The 26,410-nt window shown below is 39.1% G+C and overlaps 1 protein-coding gene across 1 annotated transcript in view; it reads right to left on the bottom strand.

Moving 5' to 3' along the window:
* Nucleotides 1-26,410, bottom strand: part of LOC126176008 (pre-mRNA-splicing factor ATP-dependent RNA helicase PRP16) — a 201,049-nt gene that overhangs the window by 122,853 nt on the left and 51,786 nt on the right. Inside the window, exons 10-11 of the mRNA XM_049923127.1 lie at nucleotides 17,837-18,079; nucleotides 9,633-9,779 (exon numbers count right to left, since the gene is read on the bottom strand). Coding sequence (XP_049779084.1) covers nucleotides 9,633-9,779; nucleotides 17,837-18,079 — 390 coding nt within the window. The remainder of the gene's footprint in view (nucleotides 1-9,632; nucleotides 9,780-17,836; nucleotides 18,080-26,410) is intronic.

The following is a 26,410-nucleotide window of genomic DNA, read 5'->3' as shown; positions in this document are numbered from 1 at the left end:
GTAGATTTGGTGGACGGTGGAATACCACTGTGGGAGGGGTGGGAAGGGTAGTGGGCAGAACATTTCTCATTTCAGGGCACGATGAGAGGTAATCAAAACCCTGGTGGAGGATGTAATTCAGTTGCTTCAGTCCTGGGTGCTACTGAATTACGAGGGGAATGCTCCTTTGTGGCCAGACGGTGGGACTTTTGGAGGTGGTGGGAGACTGGAAAGATATGGGACAGGAGATTTGTTTTTGTACACAATTGGTAGGATAATTATGGTCTGTGAAGGCCTCGGTGAGACCCTTGGTATATTTTGAGAGGGACTGCTGATCACTGCAGATGAAACGACTATGGGTGGCTAGGCTGTGTGGAGGGGACTTCTCAGTATGGAATGGGTGGTAGCTGTCGAAGTGGAGGTATTGCTGGTGGTTAGTAGGTTTGATATGGTCAGAGGTACTGATGTAGCATCTTTGAGGTGGAGGTCAACATCTAGAAGGTGGCTTGTTGGGCTGAGAATGACCAGGTGAAGCAAATGGGGGAGAAGTTGCTGAGGTCCTGGAGGAATGTGGATAGGGTATCCTCACCCTCAATCTAGATTGCAAAGATGTCATCAATGAATCTGAACCAGGTGAGGGGTTTAGCATTCTGTTTTTATTTTTATTTTTTTTTATAGGAAGGATTCATCTAGATGGCTGACGAATAGGTTGGCATATGATGGCGCCATGCAGGTGGCCATAGCCGTACCCCAGATTTTTTTGTAGGTAATGCCTTCTAAGGAGACATAACTGTGGGTGAGGATATGGTTGGTCATGGTGACTAGGAAGGAAGTTGTTGGTTTGGAATCTGTTGGGTGCTGGGAAAGGATCTTCAGTCACTACTCAAATCCTTAGACCCATCCCAGAACCTCTCCCCTAAGTCCATTTCTCAACTCCCCTCTACCACTCCCCATACCTTCTACATGCTTCCTAAAGTACATAAACCTAACCACCCAGGGTGCCCCATTGTTGCCACTTACTGTGCCCCCACAGAGACAATCTCTGCTCTTGAAGATCAACACCTTCAACTTATTACTCGGAACCTACCCTTCAACATAAAAGGTATCAAATATTACCTCCACCGCCTCTCCACAGTTCTTGTCCCTTTATCACATGATGCCCAGGTCATCACTATTGATGGCACCTCCCTTTACATTAACATTCCTGATGCCCATGGCCTTACCACTACCTATATTCCAACAACCTCCTTTCTAGTTGCCATGACCAACTATATATAATAGCACAAGCAAAATAAAGTCAAATAAAAACAACCAGGTTAAGTCTCAAGTGTTTGTACGTCGAAGTAACCCGACGACAATGGACTAACAGGACTGCCCTTAGGCGGGAATACGAAAGTATGAAGCTGTATAATGTGACTGACTCCTACTCTCATGACACAAAGGGCATGGACAAATGACAACTTAGTCACGTCACGTTTTCGAGGGAAATAAAGGATACATCAATGAAATAATCTGTGATGCATCAAATGACCCACATAAATTATAATAAAAGAACATGGTGGATTAAAATAGGAAGTATTATCAATGCACGTCGAAAACACTTGCGTGAGAGAAATACAAATGAAAATAGTTATTGATACTGCACGGCAAGAATAGGGAACAGGACAAATAATACATAGAGATAGAAGAAAGAGGGTAAAATTTGAGGAAAGGTATTAAAGAACCTCTTCGTTCCTGGTCAATAAAGCAGTTAAATTTGCTGAGCAGTATTGTCTGACAAAAATACGGTGTACAAATAATGTGAACTCATGAAGGATTGGATATTATGTGGGTAGACAGAGATTGGAGTGACTGATCTGTACCGCAGCAACATAAGGTCCATTTGCAAGAGAAATGGTCTGTACCACTTTTATGAAATAGTTGAAGCAGGGTCACTTTCAAGTACAAATGAAAGTAAGTTGTGCAGTACTTACCCAAAAATGGAGAGGTTCAGCTATGATGCAATGAAAAAGAATTTAAGTAGGAGTTAGTGGGGATGTCGTGCATAAATAGAAAAGATACTTAAGGAGATTTATATTTATTATATAAGAAAATAATAAAGTGACGTCTTCTGCACGAGTGCGGGGATATGTAGTGTAACAGGACATTGTTGGTTAGGTCCTGTTCTGCTGTACAAAAACTGTAGTGTCAGCTACAGATGATCACGATGTTTGCGGGGTCAAATATTGATAGACTTACTGTGCATACCATATTTGTTCCTATGAGGGCATAAGAGGAAATATGTAGCCACAGTACGCGGAAGCCAGGAAAATGCTGACTACTTGCTGAGCATCCGGAATGTAGTTCATGGACCCAGAAGACGTGCACAGAATAAATGGGATTATGGTATCTCTTAGGAGAAAAACAAATGACATTTCTGGATTGTAATATAAGAAAGCTTTTGTATTACTGTTAGATTCGCAGCGCTCTTGTTTGAGTTCTCATAGAGAAAGAGTGTATCAGTGCCACGTTAATGGAGTGAATTGTAAATGCAGTTGTGCAATAAACATCTGGGAACAGATGCTAGAAAGTGAAAACACTTATTAAGTTGCCATTGATGATTTGGTACAAGTCAGAAAGTGTTGCAAGTGAAATAGTACTGGGCAATACCAAACTAAACTGAACCAACTAACACAACCAAAACCCAAATGGATAATTTTATTTTTTGCCATATAGTCTAGGCACTAGATGGTAATACTGCATGAATCTTGAAGGCGACTGTCTAATTTCTTGTACATTCTTTGATTCAAATTAAAAATTCCTGAGAGCTGAAGATTCCTATTTGTTAAGTAACTGTTTTTATTTTTTGATATTATTATTATTATTATTATTATTATTATTAATTACGTAATTCATGTTCTCTTGTATAACTAACACAAAATTATTTGAATTCTGTTCTCAATTATGGGCTGAACTCTTCATTTTATATTATGACACTTCGTATCACAGACACTGTTTATCTAAATTTACGTTTATACAGAATTTTGTGCATGGAGGAAGAAGTTGCTTTCTGGAGCTATTGCCATCATAATGTCTGTAACCCTTAGGATTAGGGCACAATAATGATGAAGAAAAGCCAGATGATGTTGGTTTCAAGCCTGGTTGGCAAGAGGCAATGAAGGTAATTGCATATATTCCCTACTAGTGAAGGAACTGAGGACTGAATGGCCGGTAGGAATTTCGGAAAGTCATGCTAATGGACGTGGCTTATTTCGACATGCTGCTGTTGATGATAAAGGAAGGAATTCACTCAAGTGACGCAGTTTCACCTAGGTGGAAGTAAGAATTGAACTATTTGTTTTATTTATTTTCTGATTGGACTCTCTCACCAACTATCACCAGTTTCTCCTTCCTAGCATGCTGACATAAAACAAAAGTTACAATCAAATCAAACATTAACTTTCACCAATTACAGCATTACCCATACAAGTCAGAAATTACACATATAAAATTACGTGCAGATTTACTCATAAATACCAGGTGTAGAAGTATGAAACCAGAATTTGATTGTAGTAATTACACGGTTGTTCTTTGAAACTGATAATAATATTTTATTTAAAATAATCTCCATTGCTATTTATACATTTCTCCCACATCTCAGGCAGGCTATGAATGTCACGTCAAAAAAACTGTTCTTTTTTTGAAGTGAACTAGTCAGCGAGCCATTTTTGTACATTATCATATACACTGGATCATTGTTCAGCGAGGCAAATAAATGATAATCAGATGGAGCCAAGGCTGGAGAATAAGCCGCATCCCTAGTATTTACCAACTGAATGTCTCGATCGTTTCCCTGACCCATTTTACTGTGTGTGATGGAGCATTATCATGGAGCCTTTTTCCATATTCTGGTAATTTGCATGTAATGCTCAATTTAAATTGATCATTTGGTGTTGGTAGCGATCAGTGGTAATGGTTTCATCAGGTATTAGCAGCTCATAATAGATGACACCCTTCTGATCCCACCAAACACAGAGCATTGTCTTCTTTCCAAAGCGATTTGGTCTTGCCCTGGATGTCAATGGTTTGCCTGGATTCACCCATGATTAAAGACGGTTAGGATTCTCAAAATATATCCAATGTTCATCACCTGTATTATTCAATGGAGAAGCAACTTTCTTTTGTATCTGGCGAGCAGTATTTCACAAGTGATCTTTTGATCTGCATGCTGTCTTTCATTTGGTTCATGCGGAACCCATTTTCCCACTTTCTGAACCTTTACCATAGCTTTAAACCAAAGAGAAATGGCTTTATGCATCACATTCAATTGTTCTGTGAGTTCCGTTGAGTCTGAGTATCATGTTCATCCAATAAAGCCTGCAGTTCATTGTCTTTGAACTTTTTTGGTGGTTTCCTGCACTCGTGGTTTTTCACATCAAAATCACCACTTTTGAATTTTTTGGGCCACTCAAAACATTGCGTTTTCGCAAGAGCATGTTCACCGAAAGCTTCAACAAGCATTCAATGCGATTCTGCAGCAGTTTTCTTCAAATGATAACAGAAAACCAATGCTGTCTGCAAATCATAATTTGTAGGCACAAAACTCAACATGTTTACAGGTTTGAAACAGATACAGATGTATGGAACTTGGGTTACTGTGTTTTGACATTCGTTGTCAGCTGTTACAAGGAGCAGATGGCACTGCAGATGTGGTCTCACGGGCCCTACGCTGACAGCTAGCACCATCTATAGGGAAATTCCATTTTCAGACTTCTACACCTGATAATTCCTGATGTGATTTATTATGACATAGTGGATTGTGATAATAATACAGACACCTTTCTTTACCATATACCTGAACCAGGATGCTTATTGCTTCTCTGGCTCATTATATTTCTAGAATATGAAGCAATCAGTACAAAGATTCCTTTTCGCAAACAACTAGTATAATAAAAAAAGTTTGTACGTAAAAAGTACTGCTTTTGTTTATGAATCTATGAAAATTTAATGACTGAAAAATTCACAAAATTTCCAATATGAAAATCTGAAGTTAGCTGCTGGACTCAGATTCCAACAACAACAATAAACCATAAACAATACCAAGCAGAAAGCATATTTGGAGTATCCCCTTCTCTACATGTGAAAGTTATTCCTGCCTAGTGTGCCTGTGCGGATAACTGGGAATTTAGAATGTCTTTCTATTTCTGAATGCATTTCTGAAGCATTTATGTTTTGGTTGCTCTGAGACAATGAATTTCTTTTTGTGGATTAGTATTTGGTGACCACTTTTTCCAGATATCTTCAACAAGAACAGATAGGCATAATCCCTCATAGTAACTGGTGGACACTGCCCTGCTTTCTTCAAGTGTGATACTGGTAATGTATCCTCTTGCAACAATGACGACAACATTATCCATTTGCTCACATTACTTCCTCCAGTTCTGGTAGATAAACATTACCAGGAAGATAATGATAGATAACTACCTATTTACTTCTTGGTCAGAATGGGATACAGTTGCGAATTCAATCCCAAATACAGTGTACTGGTAGGTACAGCTGGAAGCTTGTTCAGTCAATCTATAAACACAAAATGTTTTATTCAGTGGTGGCTGTTGCTGGTCACACTCTCAAATTTTCTTCACAATAATTTTCTTTGAGTCTGAGAGTTAGGGGTGGGCAATATTCAACATAATTATCAAAATAATAATGTTTCTGCAAATATTTATGAAGCAAATAATATGTTCCAAGCACATCCTATTGAAATTTTAACAGGCTGGGACTCACCATCAATACGTGATTTGCTACCATTCGTCTTTGTTTTGGATAGTCATAAAAAAACTAATTTGTTTCTGTTACTTTTTCTTTTAAAATGTCAGTAATTTGAAACAAATTGATACTATTTGTGCCTTGCCACTGTAAGAAACAGCTTCAGAGTTCTATTACATGCAGAGACAGCTCCATGCGTTCAGGGTCTTATTTATACATCGTATACGTTCTATCAGAGGCAGTTACCTCAGTGACTGCCGACTGCTATCCTTTGAAGTCTCACTGCTACAGGGTGCAGATGCTGGAGTATCCTGTTCCTTGAGATTTACAGAGTAATCGGCATTCTCTTTGGGTGGGCCAGCTCACTCCAGAGCATAAAAATGGCTGGCAGTGCACACCGGCGAAACGGAGGTCACCCGTATGAGGTTATTATGTGGCAGTGCCGTTGAATATGATCTCTGAGTTGGCGAATGAGAAGACCGTTTCTCTTTGTTTGATTTTTTAAGCCTCTGTGACCGACAGATGAAGATTCAGATGTTTATTGGCTGGAGGGACATAAGAAGTCTTCGTGGGAGTGTTCCTTTTGTCCTTTCTGGCCTGCCGGTTATGAAGCATGGGATTTCACCACCGTGGGTGAAGATTTTATGGCTTAGTGCACTTCTGGAAGAGGAGATGAGATGTTAGCATTATACTGGGCGATTAGATAACTGCAGTGCTGAATTTGAGGTTGCAAGTCTGCATGGCCATGTCTTTCACAGAGCACACTGTAGTAAGAATGGTACTGTAAGTGCCAGATGGTAAAACACAGGGCTTTAGACTAGTCAACATCTTGCGAGCGACAGCGTAAGCCACTTTTTCCTTCACCCCAATCTCCTGGAGAGACCACCTATCGAGATATACGGGACAGTCTTGAGATGAGGCAGCATAGACTCCATTACAATTGATACAGCAAGGAGCAGGAGGAGGTGGGCAATAGCCTTGTGAGCATCCCTACCACAAGTAACACATTTGGAGTGTTTCTACAGGACATTTGAGTGCTGTTGTAACACCGACACTGGTAGCAACACGTTGGGTTTCTAATGTACGGTCGCACGGTGTTGATTTCACAGCCTGCTTTGATGTTTGATGGAAGCACTACTCGATTAAAGTTGAGGAAAAGAGTGCTTATAAGAACTAAGGTGGCATCAACCTTTTTCATTACTCGATGCACTGCAGTGCGCCCTGATCAGAGGGAAGTCTGGATTTCTCCATTGGTCAGAACATCAAGCAGCTGAGTGTAAATAACACCAGGTGAAGAATTCAGTACTTGATGTGCCTTAACACGAACAGGATAGCCAAGGAGGAGAGAAACAGTAAGCAGTTTTTAGGCTTCAAAATCAGTATTAGTTTCCAGAAGCAAAGTGCCATTACATAGATAAGAGCAAGACTTCACAGGGCCAGCAATTGCTTCAATACCTTTCTGAATAATAAATGGATTAACCATAGCAAAGGACTGGCCATCTTCAGTACGTGACACAATGAGGAACTGAGGTGTGATAGAGAGAGTCATTGAATCCTTAGCCTCATTCCGTTTGCGTTTAGTAGACAGAGAGTGAGATGAAGGTGACTGGTTCATTGGGGGAGGGGGGGGGGGGAGGGGTAACATGATTGTCAGTGGCGTACTCCTTCCAACTGGGGGACCACTTGGAGGGGCCTCACCCACCTTAGGTGATTGTTCACACCTCCTGAACTTCTGACAGAGGGACCAACTGGCAATTTGAGAAGGTCACAACTCAGGCTAACACTCCTCCCTAGGCCTGGCCTGTACAAGGATACATGCAAACTCTGCCTGTTCAGCCGGGGCTGGGAATTACACGCTACCCAGGCACCTGTTATGCATCAAATGTGTGGGCTGGCCTTCAGGAGCACACACGGAGCAAGAAGAAACATAGAAGAACCTCAAACACCAAAGCAGAGGAAGGGTATGAGATGGAAAACGAAGAAAGAAAGAGAAGACAGATTAGGGGCTGTTCTGATGTCAGGCTATTAAAACCTCAGAACACATTCTCAAAAATATCCCATACAGGGTCCCCAATGGAGGGGAAAAGGACAGCAGAAGAATAGAGAGGCAGCACAGATAGGAAACTGGTGCTCCAAAGGCTGGAACACCAAGGTAGCCAAGCACGAATTCACCAAAGAGTGGTGAGGCCCCTAGGGGGTCAGCGGGGCAGTGTGTTAGATCCGCTGCTGTTCAAGATATACACCAATGAGTAGATAACACATGTCAATAGCCGGCAGTTTATGTGTGCTAGTGACATGGCTGTAGTTGTCCAAGGGGAGCCCCTTCGAGGAAGTGGAGGAGAAATTAACTAGCAGCTCTGAAATACTGGGGGATTATCATCAACAGAACCATCTGAAACCAAACCAATCAAAGATGCAAGTTTGCAGTTTCCACCTGAGGAACAAGGAAGCTGAAGAAAAATTATATATGCACTGGAAAGGGCAAGAGTTAGAGCACCGCTACACTCCCAGATACTTAGGCATGTATTTGGACAGAACTCTGACATTTACACAGTACTGTTCAGACACTAAGCAAAAGTTCAGTGGTAGGAACAGTATCATTTGTGACCTTACCAACAAAAACTGGGGTGCTGACTCCACAAGTGCTTTGATAAATAAATCAGTCATCCCGCATCATATCAGGATGTTTGATGCCCATACCAAATGCTCTCATAGGCACAGCTCCCCGCCCAGTATACGGAGGCAAGTAGCTGCCGAGGTGGAGAGGGAGAGAAATTTGACAGATAATCGTCACTCTCTACACAGGCACCGACAACAGTCCAGGAAGCTTCACTCAAGAAATAGCTTTCATCAGAAATTAGAGCCAATCAACGTCACCGACAAAGACAGGAGACTTTAGCTATCCTATGCTGCAACTGAAGGAAAAACTTGTGGCTGGAAGTAACAAATCCATCACAACCAGGAAGGCTCTCAACAGGCTGAGGAATAGGACTGCCCAACAGACTGCCCAATAGGACTACTTCGATGGAGAACCACTATGGGACTGTGGGAATGCCCACACGGATGACCACCAACTGGTGTGCCCAAACCTCATCACGAGCTGTATGCGACTAGATTTACAGGTAGATAATTATAAGGTGATCTGTGTATATGATTATTGGGCAAAATATAAAACGTAAATTGTATCATTGTTGGCTTATACTAGATTTTAATGTATGGTAATCTGGACACAGAAACTATGATATTATAAACATTTTTGCTGCAAAAAAGCTCAGAAGGTGAAATCGTAAATTTATTATTTGAATAATGAATAATTATTTGTTATTTGTTTGTATTTTTAAACTGTTTGTTGATTTGTTTTGCAACTGACCTTAACTCAATCAATAAAATAAGTCAATGTTATGAGATGGTGACATTTATTTCACACCACATTACCTAAATTACTGTAATAAAACTTTATTTTTATGGGTGGGGGTTATAGAAAGATTGGAAAATTTAAGCTTGCCCACCTTGGCAAAAATCCTAGTTCCAGACCTGCATTTTGCCATCTTTTTCTGTCTATCGCTATTCCTCCTGCTTCAGTTCAGCAACATTTTCGAATAATTTTTGTTTTGGCGTTATTCTCATCATACAACTGCTCCAAATTCTATATCAAATATGAACTAATCACTCTAACTACTTGAACAAACATGGCATTTTGTAACACACTTATCAGATTCAATGAGAGTTACTTTATTCAAATTATTGCTAACCTAATTTAAATTTACATTACCTTCTCTCTAATTTTGTATGGAATAGATTGGAAAGGTCACCATGGAGTCATTATGTACCAACACATGATATATACTGATCTCAGGATGGAAGTATATAAACTGGTAATTTCAGAAATGAAAATGTTGCGCACTTACCTCACGTAAGAGACCAAATAGCACATCTGTGCTGAGAGAGCGTTCATGTGCTTCATCCATTATAATTGCACTGTAGTTGTCTAGATCTGACTCCCGTAGAGACTCTCGCAACAGTATACCGTCTGTCATGTATTTTATAATAGTTTTCTGGAACAACAAAAAACAAATTTATGAAGGCACAAATATGAAATTTAATATTTTTTTTTCATTGTATAGTAAATATTGCTATCTACATATGAAGCAAAAATGCAATCTCACTCCATGAATCAAGCTGTAGCAGTCAAAGCTGCACTGATAATGATTAATTCATACATGTAGCTAATTGCAGATAGGTGAGCTTTAGCTGCAAAAAGGGAGCAGCAGTTAACTGCACGGATATACCAGTGAATTGGTCAATAGAGCAATTGTATGTCACTAATTTATTTCAATACATATTCAGGAGCAACTGAATTAGAGATATGTACCTAACAGAGTGAAGCACCACCCACTTTTAACCTTAATGATAGTGCTGTCGGCTGGATTCTATTCGAGACATCAAAAGTACTGGAGAGCCTTGGTAATTAATGATTACTCAATCACCACTCACAACTCAGAAAATTCACTGTCACTGGGTCCTAAGTGCACTTCATCTTACTCAGTGGCATCACAGATGTGCTAAATAAGATTGAGGTGAGGTGACTTAGGGGTCAGACATGCACTCTCATGCCTAGTACATATCATTCAAACCATTCTGATGAAATTTTGAAGTCACTGACTGGTGCACTGTCGTGCTGAAGGTTCAGTTCACTGAAGGGTATTGCAGCCACACAACTGGATACCCATGATGCAAGCAGGATGTTGAACCTCATATGGTTTTCAACATACTCACATGCAATTACTGTCAGCCACTGTGATGCGTATCCATCTCTTAAAATGACCATTTTCCAGACGGTGGACAATCAAGCATTGACTACCGATAAACTAATGAAAAGGGTAAATTGCTACTCACCATATAGATGAGATGTTGAGTCACCAAAAGGCATGACAAAAAGACTGCTATACATTTAAGCTTTCAGCCAACAGGTTTTCTTTTAAGCATAACTCACACACAACACATGACCACTGTCTCTGGTCACCAAGGCCAGATCCATTTTTTTGTTATCTGCACCCTCAATAGCAGTGTTCTTGTGCACGTAATTGTCTGTGCCATAAGTAATGGCACACACATGTGGAACAGTATCTTATACTACAGTACTTACAGAATGGATGTAATTATTGGTGGTGCAGCTGCCCATAATTTTTATTGTCTTGTATTAAACTGCTGAATGATTTGCTGCATTATGACTTATGCATACGAATAGTCGTCAACAACAACAACAACGACAACAACAATCATTTACACATTGTCACCGATGGCGCCATATTTGTATAGTTGCAGTTTTCCTTGAACTGAGGCACAAACACAGTCTGATGATATCCCAGTCATATGAAACACACTGAACAGTTCATCTCAGACTCAGGGGCCTCTTTCTTCAACAGATCAGCTATCTCTGACTCTGCTGCTCATGAGTGTAGGCATGATCTGTGCTATAAACAACTTTCTATCATTGTTGGCTATATTTGAATCAATGTGTACTGATTACACACACACATATTAAAGTTCTGTTTACAGAAATTCTCAAAATAGTTTCAGTGGAATGGTTTGATAAAATGCAGTGGTTCTTTTTGAAACATTTAAAATTATTTAAAAATCTTTTGTCTGCAACTTTAAAATTTAGAGTATGACAATTCAAATATATTTGAATCAACAAAAAATTCAAGTAGTAATAGTCCGACTGAAGCTACTCATATTGAGAAAATGGGAGGAGCCATCTATATTTAACTTCAAAAAACCTTTTATAACAACGATCGCATTAATTTAAATTTATTACAGATGACCGGTTTCATCAGTTGAAACTGTCATCTTATGATCTTCAATAAACACGATTTATAACCAAGAATGTTTTACAGATCAGATGGCAACAGTTTCGACTGTCGAAATTGATGGTCAAAAACAAATATTAATTAATAACATTCTGAACACAAATGAAATATCTGTACCTTTTTCAATCATTTCAAAGATTAATAAATCCCCAATGAAAATTGAACTTACCATTTCAAATCAAAGCAAAGAATGGACCAATAATGTTTAATAACAAGACCATTGATAAGCAGATACTATTGTGTTTATTCTCCCACTGGAACTTCCTCCTGAAAAGTGCATTCTTATTTATGTTCCTCCTCCTTCCACCAGTTAAGTGCAATGACAGGTATACAGATTCTGTTACATAAAGACTTTGTGCTATGAAGCATTGATTATAAAGAACAATGCTCTTCTTGTTTACAGGGGTGGGGGGTGTTCTTCATAGTTAAAATACCATTACTTCTAGACTGATCTGAGGTCACATTTATTGAGTTTGGAGCATGTGTAAAGGCGGCTACAGGCCAGATTTATGGAAGCAGGTTGAACTGTACCACGTGACTTTCAACCAGTCACTTTCTTCTTTTTGTTTTGTGCAGATCCTGTTGTGTTCTTAATGTTTACGGTTCATTTCAGTTATAGTGGTCAGCGCATACAGATTATTTTTTTCTCATAGTGTTTGCCATGAGTGATAAGAAGCAATCACACCAAGTACTGTACAAACAAGCTAGAGGAATAATGCTCTGTGTGGACCAGTATTTTAAAACAATAGTTTTCTGGCAAATCAGTGATGGCACAAGGTGTGTGTCATGCAGCTGCCAAGGATCAGCTGCACATGGAAGAAGACTGTGGGGCTGGTCTAAGGACTTAACAGGGAATATCCAGTGAACAGAATGTATCTACTCAAAACTGCATCTCAGCTGCTTTCAAGCCATGAGGCAAGTACCAAAACTGGAAAAAGATGTGTGTGATATCAACAATTTCACAAACAACGTTTTGTAGTGCATAATATGTATGCCAAAGGTGAATATCTTACAGCAGAAAAATCAGTTTTGCACATGAAAGAGGCTATAAAATGAGTGTGGGAATGGTAAACACAATGTTCTGGTTGCCAAAAGTAATAAGCCTTACAGAGCTTCATGTCAGAGCAGCAGAAACTGGCATTACTCCACACTGTAAGCAAATTTTTAAAGCGTCAAAGACTAATCATTCTGAATATTATTATTCTGACATGCTGTACAGTGTCTTTAACAGTGGTTTAGACAACAAATGTTGTCTTGTGTTATTATTATGGACAAAGCTGGCATCCCCTATGTGCAAGTCAACAAACCTCTAGTTATGAATACTGAAAAGGCAGATAATATTGTGTGGTTAACCTCTAACAGAATACATCAGAGTTTGGCACAGAACATAGCAGAATTGGTGATTCTTGTCAATGCACACAAGCCTGCCCACTGAATTTATGGGACAGACGAATTTGCCAAGAAAAACAATACATTCAGAATTGCCGATGTTGAGAGATTTAAAAATGAGGCAATACAAAGGATCTCAACACTTGTACAAGCTGCTTGCATAAGACATAGAGAATAAGCTCATATTTTTTACAGTCAGAAAATGCCTTAAATATACTTTATCATTGTGAATACCCAATGTAAGCAATGCAAAATGTCATATGATTGATGAAGAGGATCACTATTGCTACAAAGATGAAACATTATGTATTTACAGTATTTAAAGAAAGAAGCTGCATTATTATTATTATTGACAATATAGTTGCGTGTACATCTTACTCTCTCACTAAACAATCACATTACAGAGAATGGACTTCACTGTGGAAAACTGTGTATGCCACCACATATTCAGCTATCAGATTGCGTGAACTGACAGAAACAAATCAGCAACGTTGGGTCATATTTTCTGTCTCTCTGCACAGAATATGCTCTTCACCCACCTTCGTAGATTCTCCAAGCTCTTTAGGATGCTTCTACTGTCCAACAAAATTTTGTCAGTAAATGTAACAATATTACGAAAAGGATAGTTGCAACTCACCATATAATGGAGATTCTGAGTCACAGATGGGCACAACAAAATGACTGTCACAAAATGAGCCTTCGTGAGGGTGCACGCACGCACGCCCACACACACACACACACACACACACACACACACACACACACACACGGAGCTTCTCGCACACACATGACCACAGCCTCAAAAAAAGGCCTTGTTGGCCAAAAGCTCATTTTGTGACAGTCTTTTTATTGTGCCTATCTGTGACTCAGCTATATGCTGAGTAGCAACTATCCTTTTCATAATATTGTTACATTCCGTCCAGGATTTTCCACTGTTTGATACTCTCAGTAAATGATTCTATGAATTTCTGTAGACACAGTGGTGGGAGGGACTCCAGAAACGTTTTCTGTTTTACGGTTGACTTGCGCCTGAAGATGGGAACAGAGCAATTCATGGACTACCAATTTGCTGGACCTATCAAGATCACAGGAGATGCTCAAGTTTTATTTCACAATAATTTACCATCCTTTTTACGGACAAAATATTTCTTCAGGCATAAGAAATGTCTAACACAATATGCACTTTTCTCTGTGAATCGGCAGCTGCAGCGAATCATACAATCTGCTCTCTCCTTTTCCCCATCAAGGAGCAACCGCAATGTCGAAATTATACATCATAAAGCCCCTAAAATCAATTTGTCCTCTGAATTGGCACATGACTGCCAAAACATGAATCACTTGGCACTTAGCCCCTTGTTAATCAAGTCATCCTATTAGGGCATAAAAAAGTGAACTAATCTTCACCCTAGCTTATAATTTTTCTTCTCTCTTTAAAATATTTACACTACCCAAGCTGGACCATGGACCTTGCCGTTGGTGGGGAGGCTTGCGTGCCTCAGCGTTACAGATGGCCATACCGTAGGTGCAACCACAACGGAGAGGTATCTGTTGAGAGGCCTGACAAACGTGTGGTTCCTGATGAGGGGCAGCAGCCTTTTCAGTAGTTGCAGGGGCAACAGTCTGGATGATTGACTGATCTGGCCTTGTAACACTAATCAAAATGGCCTTGCTGTGCTGGTACTGTGAACGGCTGAAAGCAAAGGGAAACTACAGCTGTAATTTTTCCTGAGGGCATGCAGTTTTACTGTATGATTAAACGACGGTGGCGTCCTCTTGGGTAAAATATTCCGGAGGTAAAATAGTCTCCCATTTGGATCTCCGGGCAGGGACTACTCAATAGGACGTTGTTATCAGGAGAAAGAAAACTGGTGTTCTGCAGATCGGAGTGTGGAACGTCAGATCCCTTAATCGGGCAGGTAGGTTAGAAAATTTAAAAAGGGAAATGGATAGGTTAAAGTTAGATATAGAGGAAATTAGTGAAGTTCGGTGGCAGGAGAAACAAGACTTCTGGTCAGGTGAATACAGGGTTATAAATACAAAATCAAATAGGGGTAATGCAGGAGTAGGTTTAATAATGAATAAAAAAAATAGGAGTGTGAGTAAGCTACTCCAAACAGCATAGTGAATGCATTATTGTGGCCAAGATAAACACAAAGCCCACACCTACTACAGTAGTACAAGTTTATATGCCAACTAGCTCTGCAGATGATGAAGAAATTGATGAAATGTATGATGAGATAAAAGAAATTATTTAGGTAGTGAAGGGAGACAAAAATTTAATAGTCATAGGTGACTGGAATTCGGTAGTAGAAAAGGGAGAGAAGGAAACATAGTAGGTGAATATGGATTGGAGGTAAGAAATGAAAGAGGAAGCCACCTGGTAGAATTTTGCCCAAAGCATAACTTAATCATAGCTAACACTTGGTTCAAGAATCATAAAAGAAGGTTGTATACATGGTAGAAGCCTGGAGATACTACAAGGTCTCAGATAGATTATATAATGGTAAGACAGAGATTTAGGAACCAGGTTTTAAATTGTAAGACATTTCCAAGCCCAGATATAGACTCTGACCACAATCAATTGGTTATAAACTGTAGATTAAAACTGAAGAAACTGCAAAAAGATGGGAAATTGAGGACATGGGATCTGGATAAACTGAAAGAACCAGAGGTTGTACACAGCTTCAGGGAGAGCATTAGTGAACGATTGAGAAGAATGGGGGAAAGAAATACAGTAAAAGAGGAATGAGTAGCTTTGAGAGATGAAATAGTGAAGGTAGCAGAGGATCAAGTAGGTGAAAAGACGAGGGCTAATAGAAATCCTTGGGTAACAGAAGAGATACTGAATTTAATTGATGAAAGCATAAAATACAAAAATGCAGTACATGCAGCATGCAAAAAGGAATAGAAATGTCTCAAAAATGAGATAGATACTGGCTACAGGAAAATTAAAGAGACCTTTGGAGAAAAGAGGACGACTTGCATGAATATCAAGAGCACAGATGGAAACCCAGTACTAAGCAAAGAAGGGAAAGTAGAAAGCAGAAGGGTGGAAGGAGTATGTAGAGGGTCTATACAAGGGTAATGTTCTTGAGGACAAGGAAGAGGATGTAGATGAAGATGAAATGGGAGATATGATACTGTGTGAAGAGTCTGAGAGAGCACTGTAAGACCTGAGTCGAAACAAGGCCCCAGGAGTAGACAACATTCCATTAGAACTACTGATAGCCTTGGGAGAGACAGCCCTGAAAAAAACTCTACCATCTGGTGAGCAAGATGTATGAGACAGGCAAAATACCCTCAGACTTCAAGAAGAATATAGTAATTCCAATCCCAAAGAAAACAGGCATTGACAGATGTGAAAATACCGAACTATCAGTTTAATAAGTCACAGCTGCAAAATACTAATGCGAATTCTTTGCAGACGAATGGAAAAACTGGGAGAATCTGACCTCGGGGAAGATCAGTTTGGATTCCAAAGAAATGTTGGAACACGCGAGGCAATACTGACTCTGCGACTTATCTTAGAAAATAGAATAAGGAAAGGCAAACCTACATTTCTAGCATTTGTAGACTTAGAGAAAGTTTTTGACAATGTTGACTGGAATACTCTCTTTCAAATTCTAAAGGTGACAGGGGTCAAAAACAGGGAGTGAAAGGCTATTTACAGTTTGTACAGAAACCAGATGGCAGTTACGAGTCGAGGGGAATGAAAGGGAAGCAGTGGTTGGGAAGGGAGTGAGACCAGGTTGTAGCCTCTCCCAGATGTTATTCAATCTGTATATTGAACAAGCAGTGAAGGAAATAAAAGAAAAATTTGGAGTAGGTTTTAAAATCCATGGAGAAGAAATAAAAACATTGAGGTTCGCTGATAACGTTGTAATTCTGTCATCGACAGCAAAGGACTTGGAAGAGCAGTTGAACGGAATGGACAGTGTCTTGAAAGGAGGATATAAGATGAACATCAACTAAAGCAAAATGAGGATAATGGAATGTAATTGAATTAAGTCGGGTGATGCTCAGGGAATTAGATTAGGAAATGAGGCACTTGGGGAGCAAAATAACTGATGATGGTAGAAGTAGAGAGGATATAAAATGTAGACTGGCAATGGCAAGGAAAGCGGTTCTGAAGAAGAGGAATTTGTTAACATCGAGCACAGTACAGATTTAAGTGTCAGGAAGTTGTTTCTGAAAGTATTTGTATGGAGTGTAGCCATGTATGGAAGTGAAACATGGACGATAAATAGTTTGGACAAGAAGAGAATAGAAGCTTTCGAAATGTGGTGCTACAGAAGAATGTTGAAGATTAGGTGGGTAGATCACATAACTAATGAGGAGGTATTGAATAGGATTGGGGAGAAGAGACGTTTGCGGCACAACTTGACCAGAAGAAGGGATCGGTTGGTAGGACATGTTCTGAGGCATCAAGGTATCAGAAATTTAGCATTGGAGGGCAGCGTGGAGGGTAAAAATCGTAGAGGGAGACCAAGAGATGGATACACTAAGCAGATTCAGAAGGATGTAGGCTGCAGTAGGTACTGGGAGATGAAGGAGCTTGCAGAGGATAGATTAGCATGGAGAGCTGCATCAAACCAGTCTCAGGACTGAAGACCACAACAAGAAGCTGAAGTTAGGCTTTGTTTGCATGTCGAACGATTACACACACAGTGTCACGTGTGTAAACAATGATAACATCAAAATTTACTACATACACTTCACTTCAAAAATATTATCTAGTCAACTGAACAGTCTGTACACTTAAATCACTGTGTACAGCTACAGAGCATCACATTAGAGAACATAGATACAAAATGTTTTGATGAAATGTTATTAAGTGTAAAAACATGTACTACCTCTGATGTGCAATCCTCAAAACGGATTGCATATCCCACTTCTTCTCCAAGGTGCGTGCCCATTTCATCTGAGACTCTCTTGGCTACAGACATTGCTGCAACTCGACGAGGCTGCGTGCAGCCAATCATTCCATATTTACTGTAACCATCCTCATGAAGATACTGAGTTAATTGAGTTGTTTTCCCACTGCCAGTTTCACCAATAATTATCACTACATTATTCTCTCGGATTACATTAAGTAGCTGAAAATTAAACAGAAAAATTGCATTAGTGATAAAAATGTAACTTTTAACAATAAAGGAGAAATATAAAGGTAATGGTACATAGGACATGTAGCCTAATTTATAGAGACAAGGGCTCCCAAACTAAAAAAAAAAATAGATACAAAAATAAACATTCAGTATCAACAATAAGGGATGGAAAAAATGCAGTTTAAAGAAACAGAACTAACTCTTATAAGAGCATAACTAAAGGGATCAAACACTATGAAATACAAACAAGAACTCTGATCAATGGAGCACGACAGACCTAAGAATTTCTGCAATCATGGAATGACTGCAGCATACACAGGGCTGGTTTAAGGCCCAAGTGACACAAGCTGCCACTCAGGATGCCACAGTGGAAGGGACACCAGAGGTGCCACAACTGTAAGATTTCTATACAGGATGTTATCACAATTCGTAGCAGCCTCTTGGGGCACTGGGCTGACAAGGGGACCATATGAAGTTCCCCTCACTGCATTGTTCTAAAACCACAGTCCACCCAAGAACTTCAATTTCGTGAAGAGACAGTAATATGAGGGTGCCAGGTCAGGGGAGTAGTGTGCATGAGTCACTATGCCCCATCTAAACGACACAATAAAGTTGTGAGTAAGCCAGGTGGTATGGGGGTCTGGCATTGTCATGGAGGAGTAGCACACCATGGGTCAACATTCTTCTCGTTTTGTCTTTTATTTTTTCTAAACTTCTGTAGGATCTCTCAGTATGCAGCAGCACTGATGGTGGTCCATTTGGGCATGAAATCCACCGACAAGAGCCCTCTCCAGTCCCAAAACAAAGACACCGTCATTTTCCTCTCTGAAGGTTGAACTTTAAATTGTTTGGGGAGGATGGAGAATGGATATGGTACCAATGCAGAGGCAGTCTTTTTGACACCAATGTTTCATCCCCAGTCACAACTGAGTCGAGAAAGAATTTATTCTCAGTTGGAAAACACTTAATAAATTTATGTGCAGCCAACACGTGATTTTCACAGTGTTCCGAAGTGAACATTTTTGGTACCCACCTTGCACTTCTTAAATCTAAGTCTTTCCAACATGATTTCATCCAGGAGACTTCATGAAATGTGCGTAAAACTTACTTTAAGGGAGTCAAGAATCACACAGTGATTAATGTGAACTTTTCCTTCAACCCACTGTACAAACTCTTCTGGAACAAAAGACAGTCTCCCACTTTTTTCTTCATTGTAGATGTTGGTACAGCCTTACTTAAATAATCTAACACACTTGGTAACATACCAACAGTTCATTACCTTGGAACCATAGGTTTCCACAAGCTGGCAATGGATACTGGCCACCATTTCGTTGTACAAAGTCAGGAACCGAATGACTGAATGAATCTCACACTTGCTGTCAGTGGAGCAAGAGGAGGATGCACTGGATCAATGTGTTATGTTGCTCTGATGACATTTTGTAATTGACTGAGGTGCTCAACAGCCCTCTATTTAAACTGGAAGACACAACTCTCAACCAGTTTCGAGAAAGTCGAGATTAAGATTTTAGATGTGCTTATATACTATTTACAGTCACTTGTATTCATAGACTCCACACCTGTGGGATTAATTGCTTAGTCTTAGAAGCGCAAGCTCTCTGGATCAAATCTCGTCACTTGTATTCTTTCTCTTTCTATTTGCCCCTCTTCCCCACCCCATTTTCCATGTAATTCTGACAATGGATATGTGTGATATGCCACAATACTGTGTGACAAGGAAGAATCATTTATGAATGTAAATCAACCTTGTTTTGATTAGTGACTAAAAAAACAACACACATGCAAAAATTCAGCATTCATTATATGTGCTATACGTTGCAAAAATTATTGTTTTCCAAGTTTCTATGATCAGTACCATATGCAGAGCTCATAGGTTACACATTATACTTCTTACTACGGAGTCATTCCACGTCAAATCACGCAGGTCATGTCACCCATCATCTCAGATTTTCATGTAACTTTGCATGTTTGCTTATACTTATAACATAAAAACTTGTGCACAATCTTTATGCTCTAGGACTAAAACTTTTTTCTGTATCAATTTTAAATGTAGAATATTCTGATAACTGGGCTCTGAAAGACTGTCAATTCAAAGTGGAACTTACCTACATAAATGCCCATAACTCAGGTGTTTATGAACCTTTTGATTTGGAATTTTTTTAAAGAGAAGCACATACTTAACATATACGTAATTATTTAAGCAGTAAAGTTACAAAGAACAATACAAAAAAAATTAATATACGTCATTTTCCAATTTCCAGAAAATGTACACACACATTGAAAAATGCTTATATCACATTCTTCAACCTGGTGGGAACTTATAAGTGGTCTTAAATAACTCCCAAAACAGTACACATTGTAATAAAACAAGATGATTAATGGGTTTTCTACAAATGGACACATAAATAAATCCGAAATCACAATACTTTGTGGTGTGGGGGAAAAAATACTGCTTCAGATTCTCACGGAGATTTTTCTTTTTGTTACTTTCTGCATGGCAATAGTCAATGCAAAATTTCTCCATATACTTCATGTACGTTGAGTGGAAAAAATGGAAATGTTTTACAAAAGTAAATGCTGCAATTGAAGTTTGTCATTTGGATTGCATTGCTTCAGACAATAATAATAATAATAATAATAATAATAATAAGAAGAAGAAGAAGAAGAAGAAGAAGAAGAATAACAGAAGCTATCTTATTTTCAACACATCATTGTCATATTTCCCAGATGTCACACATGGGAGTATCTTTATTGGGAAAAATTAATAACTATTCTTGACTTATGGGAATATAGAAAATCAACTTTAGCTGTTGTGGTCCAAACAATGATTTTTAAATATGTAAAAAACTTGACGGCTGATAGAAGATTTATTTTTATCGAAACTCTGATAATATTTTTTTAAAAAAGTAAAAAGAAGTACCACCCTAGGTTTTGATAGATATCGGGTGTTCATTAAAAATGTATCACACCATTGTTCAGAAGATCATTCAAATCAGATTATGTAAACTGACAACCTGTAGGCAGGCTGCCTCATGAAAGTACAGAGCCGAAACATATACATTTAACTGAAACATTTTCATTGCACGGGTTAACTTTATTTAAACTGTCGAATTAGCATCTTTAACAAACAATTATTCTAGCCACACTAATGTTAATTTAAAATGTACGTATTCAGCAATGAAGGTCTCTGAAACTATCAGTGAAATTTCTTAAGAGCATCTCTGTTTTTAATCCATTGTGGCAAATTATATTCTGTTAACTTCATATTTTTTCCATTAAAGTAATACATTCTGCCTAATGATACTGACTTAGATACAACAACTGCACATAAAACGTTTTCCAAAGGCAACTAACAAGTCTTACTTCTCAGGCCAAAAGAATGACACTGCTGGTCCAGGTGGGTGGAAAAATGTAGTTCATCATAGACATTTGTGACGACAGCAAAGTACATCCTGTCATCATATACAACTTGTAGTGCCTCGAGAATTTCGGGGTAAATTCTAGTGACACTCATATTTCACCGTCTTGAACACACGATATTTTAAGGATGAGTGTGTGAGAATGGAAATGCATCTACTGCACCAGGGTTTATGTGTGTGCAGGATGGGTGTGTGTTACGAGAAGACTAAAGTTGTGTCGGTTGACAAGTGGTGGCCGCGCATGTCTTGGAAGCCGTATGTCCAGTACAAGGAGTAATCAAGGGCTACTCTTTGGCAGTGAAATAGTAGTGACTGTTGACAACAAATGAAGTATGTTTTATCTAGAGACTCTTATATCCTGTTGTTTGACTTGCTAGCAGCAAGAACTGTTTTGACAAGGGTTATTAAAAGCAAATGAGACTGTAATGATATATGTTAAATACTAAGCTCTTCCAGATGGGGGTGATTTGTGAGACTTTAAATGCATTTGAAACTTGTGTAGTTGTTTTAGTGTGAAGAAGAAAATATAGCGAAGTTGATATAAAAGTATTCTGAGAGTAAGAAATCATTTCAAAAGTAGAAAAGTAGTTCAGTATCATTTCCCTAACCAGCATGAAATTTTCGGAGAAGAAGCATTGTGGAGAGTGACACAGCCATTTGTCCTGAGAAGAAGATCGGCTGCACACAATACGTAAATCACCCGCGAGAGACGTGTGAGTCTTGCACCCCAGTACCACACAGTCTCTGGTCATCAGGAAAACGCTAGAACATGGCGACGCAAGTGAGAGGACTCAAAGAAAGCGGGAATTTTATGACAGAAATTGAGATAAGAAGATATTGAGTTGCCACAGCAACCGAGAGTAACAAGACAAAGAAACTGTTACGCAGAATTGGATTCTGCCTAAAAGGAAAAAAGAGTGAAAAAGTTAATAAACACTTAACAAAGGAAGAAACAGAGAATAGTTCGACTAAGAAGATTTGGTGTGGGGAAGTAAGCAGTCCTCACACATACGTCGATCCAGCCAACTCCGACGCAGTATCCCGCCAACGACGTCGACGTGGTAATCAGCCGCCGTCACCGACTGCAATTGCCGTTCACCGTTGCTGACTTCACGTCCACTCGCTGACACCGCAACCAATGTTCGACGCTGCTGGTGCCTGTGCTGTTCACCGGTGCCAATTCTACACCTGCTCACCGACACACCCTCGACCTCTACAACGGGTGAGCGAAAACCAGTAACTGTTTGGTAAAGTTGAAAGAACTGCAGGACAATAAACTGTTGGTGTACTTATTGTACACAATATTGTATTTTAGGTCAGATGATTACTAGGTTAAAAAAATGGGGGGGGGGAGAGGGGGAGAGGGGGGAGAGGGGGAGAGGGGGAGAGGGGGAGAGGGAGAGGGAGAGGGGGAGAGAGAGAGAGAGAGAGAGAGAGAGAGAGAGAGAGAGAGAGAGAGAGAGAGAGAAATGGATAATATTCAGAAAGTTGGAGAAACTTCAGAACCAGCCATGGTCGTGACGGTGAATCAGGAAATGCCAGACTTGTCTCAAGTAATAAATTTAATCAAAACTCAGAGTATACAATTAAATACTAGATTATATGAACAGAGAGCAGATTCAGCTTCTTTAAGACAAGAACTAAATGCTCAAAATGCTTCATTAAGGCAGGAACTGAGTGTTTCTTTAAGAAAGGAATTGAATGAAACTTTAAGTGCTCAAAGTCTTACGTTAGATTCAGTAAACACACAATTGAACATCAAATTTGATGCTCAGAGTGAGGTTTTAAGTAGCCCAAGTGAAATCTTAAACAGTCAAGCAACAAATATAAGTTTGCTAAAGACTGAACCTGACACTCCGATTAATAAAGTCAAGAATCTGAAGTTAGATTTAAAGAGTGAACTAACCAGTTCTTTAAATACTCACGTTAATCAATTATTTACTAAATTTAACCGGAGACAGGATTGAAATTTCAAGATTTAACTAAGAAATTATAATTTGATATATCTAAAAAGAAAGATGATGAGACTTACCAAACAAAAGCGTTGGCAGGTCGATAGACACACAAACAAACACAAACATACACACAAAATTCTAGCTTTCGCAACCAACGGCTGCTTCGTCAAGAAAGAGGGAAGGAGAGGGAAAGACGAAAGGATGTGGGTTTTAAGGGAGAGGGTAAGGAGTCATTCCAATCCCGGGAGCGGAAAGACTTACCTTAGGGGAAAAAAAGGACCTTCAATTTATTTCAAATAAGTAGGCCGAAGAAACAGGCTGCCCGAACACACATCGACATACACATAAGATTACACTTAAACATAAACATGAAAATTACAGGCTAGAAATCTAAAGCGATGTCAGAACCGCCAAGAGTTGGAGGGGAATATAGACATACGTACATCTGGATAGATGCACAAATTGTACGGTTGATATATGATGGTTCTGAATCGTCTCTTTTTTTTTCTTTCGTCGCTTCTTATATTTGTATACATAGGTATAAGTACAGAGACAGTTCTATATCACACAAGGAAGTGTGAGAAATGAAGGAGAGTAGAAACTAAGGAAGAACTAATGAGTATAAGCCAGGGAGGAACTAATGGAGATAATTATTTAGGAATATCAGCTGAATATTTGTTCTAATGATTTGTAGGATAATAGGACAAGTATAGAATAAAGAAAGGTATGATATACTGAATTATACATAAATATGAGGTCTGCTGAAAGTGTAGAAGTTGAAAAGTAGTGGAGAACTCTAGGGGATCAAATAATGTACCAAGAGGTAAGAGTTAAGTGCAAAGTAGAATTGAATTTTGCCGGGTAATATTTAGCGACAGTATACATTAAGATGTATATTAGGGCAATGAACTATGAAGCCTACTCAGGAAGGAGGAGGAGGGCGCAAACCAGCATTTATTGAATGAAGAAAAGGGCAGATAGGCAGACTGAAGAGAGGACTGACCTATATTGTGTGGGCAGTGGTACCAAGAAGGGGATTGATCTGTACCATAGTAGATTAGGAAGTTTAAAGGGGCATACCTTCCAAAACAGAAGAAGGAAGAGCATTCATAGCATCAACTCATATGTAAGGTATAGGTCCTGTGCCTAAAAGGAAAAAAGCAATATCGTGACAAAAGTCACACATTTTGTAGAGATTATTCTGGTAAGTTAGAATTCTCTATTCCACTAGCATTGTCAGGTTTTATATTTATAAGTGTCGGAAAGAACCTTTTCATTTGCCCAGAGTTCCTCCAGATTACAGGAAATGGTATTTAATGAAATTAATATGTACTAAAGAAAAAACAGTACAGAGGAGTAGACTAAGAATGACATAATTAAGTGTCTATGACACCTGGAGTCTGTGATTGGAGTTTAAGAATATTGTCCGCACAAGTCCTAACTTCAATATTAAGTGCAATGCTCAGATAATTATTACTGAAAAAAGAAGAGCTATGTATTAGATACAAGATTGCTAGAAAAAATGTTATATAAACTGATTGAAATGTAAATTAGTGTTATGTGAATACGATCTTGATGTACATAATGAACATGTATAAAATATCGCGCGTTCGAGCTAAGGGGAGGGATATGTAGTGCCTCAAGAATTTCGGGGCAAATTCTAGAGACACTCTTATTTCACCATCCCGAACACACGATATTTTAAGGATGAGTGTGTGAGAGTGGAAATGTGTCTACTGTGCTACGATTTATGTGTGTGCAGGACAAGCATGTTTTACGAGAAGACTAAAGTTGTGGCAGTCTATCGGTCTTGACAAGTGGTGGCTGCGCACGCCTTGGAAGCCGTATGTCCAGTACAAGGAGTAATCAAGGGCTACTCTTTGGCACTGAAATAGTAGTGACTGTTGGGAACAAACGAAATATGTTTTATCAAGAGACTCTCATACTCTGTTGTTTGACTTCCTAGGAGCAAGAACTGTTTTGACAAGGATTATTAATACCAAAAGAGACTGTAATGATATACATTAAGTACAAAGGTTTTCCAGACGGGGTCGATTTGCGAGACTTGAAAGCGCATGTGAAACTTGTGTAGTTGTTGTATTGTAAAGAAGAAAATATAGCGAAGCTGATATGAAAGTATTCTGAGAGTAAGAAATCATTTAAAAAGTACAGAAGTACTTCAGTATCATTTCCCTAACCAGCACAAAATCTTCACAGAAGAAGCATTGTGAAAATCAACACAGCCATCTGTCCTGAGAAGAAGATCGGCTCCACACAATATGTAAATCACCTGTGAGAGGTGTGCGAGTCTTGCACCCCAGTGCTACACAGTCTCCGGTCATCAGGAAAATGTTAGAAACTGCTACAAAAGAATTTTTTTGAGGATGAGTACATGTCCATTGTGGGGCATTTTCATTCAATGAAATAACCATGAAGGCTTTTCAGAAGAAGTTACTCTTCTAATCTCTAAAGAATCACAAGAAAGTGGTTTGTAATGGTTAAAATTCCTGGTACCAGGTATTTTGTGGGTTGTCGAAAATCTCTTACCGAGGTTCTTGTAAAGGAAATCCACACTAACTTTTTCTAAGAAGTGACAAAAACATTGTCAATATTAGCTTTGTGGAAATCTTAAATGCCAGATGTAGTTGTTATTTGTGTATCATCTGCTAGTTGATGACTAGCTCTTCTCAATATACGTTTTATAGTTCCTCCCAAACCATCACACACAGATTTACTGTGGCTAGTAGCAAAAAAGGAATGCTCAGTTTCAACAGAAATATTGTTTTTGTGCTCACACAAGTTTTTAAAGCTTTTTCTATTCTTATATTGAGCAGCACATCCAGCAGTGAAATAATGCACTTTCTTCACTTGTGGGTAATGCTCTGCCAGTCACTTAACCAGTTCTTTCTGGAAAGCATTTACAAATCCTA

Source organism: Schistocerca cancellata, chromosome 3, assembly GCF_023864275.1.
Source record: "Schistocerca cancellata isolate TAMUIC-IGC-003103 chromosome 3, iqSchCanc2.1, whole genome shotgun sequence".
Taxonomy (NCBI): Eukaryota; Metazoa; Arthropoda; class Insecta; order Orthoptera; family Acrididae; genus Schistocerca; species Schistocerca cancellata.
The sequence above is the reverse complement of the archived record's forward strand: the minus strand, read 5'-3'. Positions and strand labels throughout refer to the sequence as shown.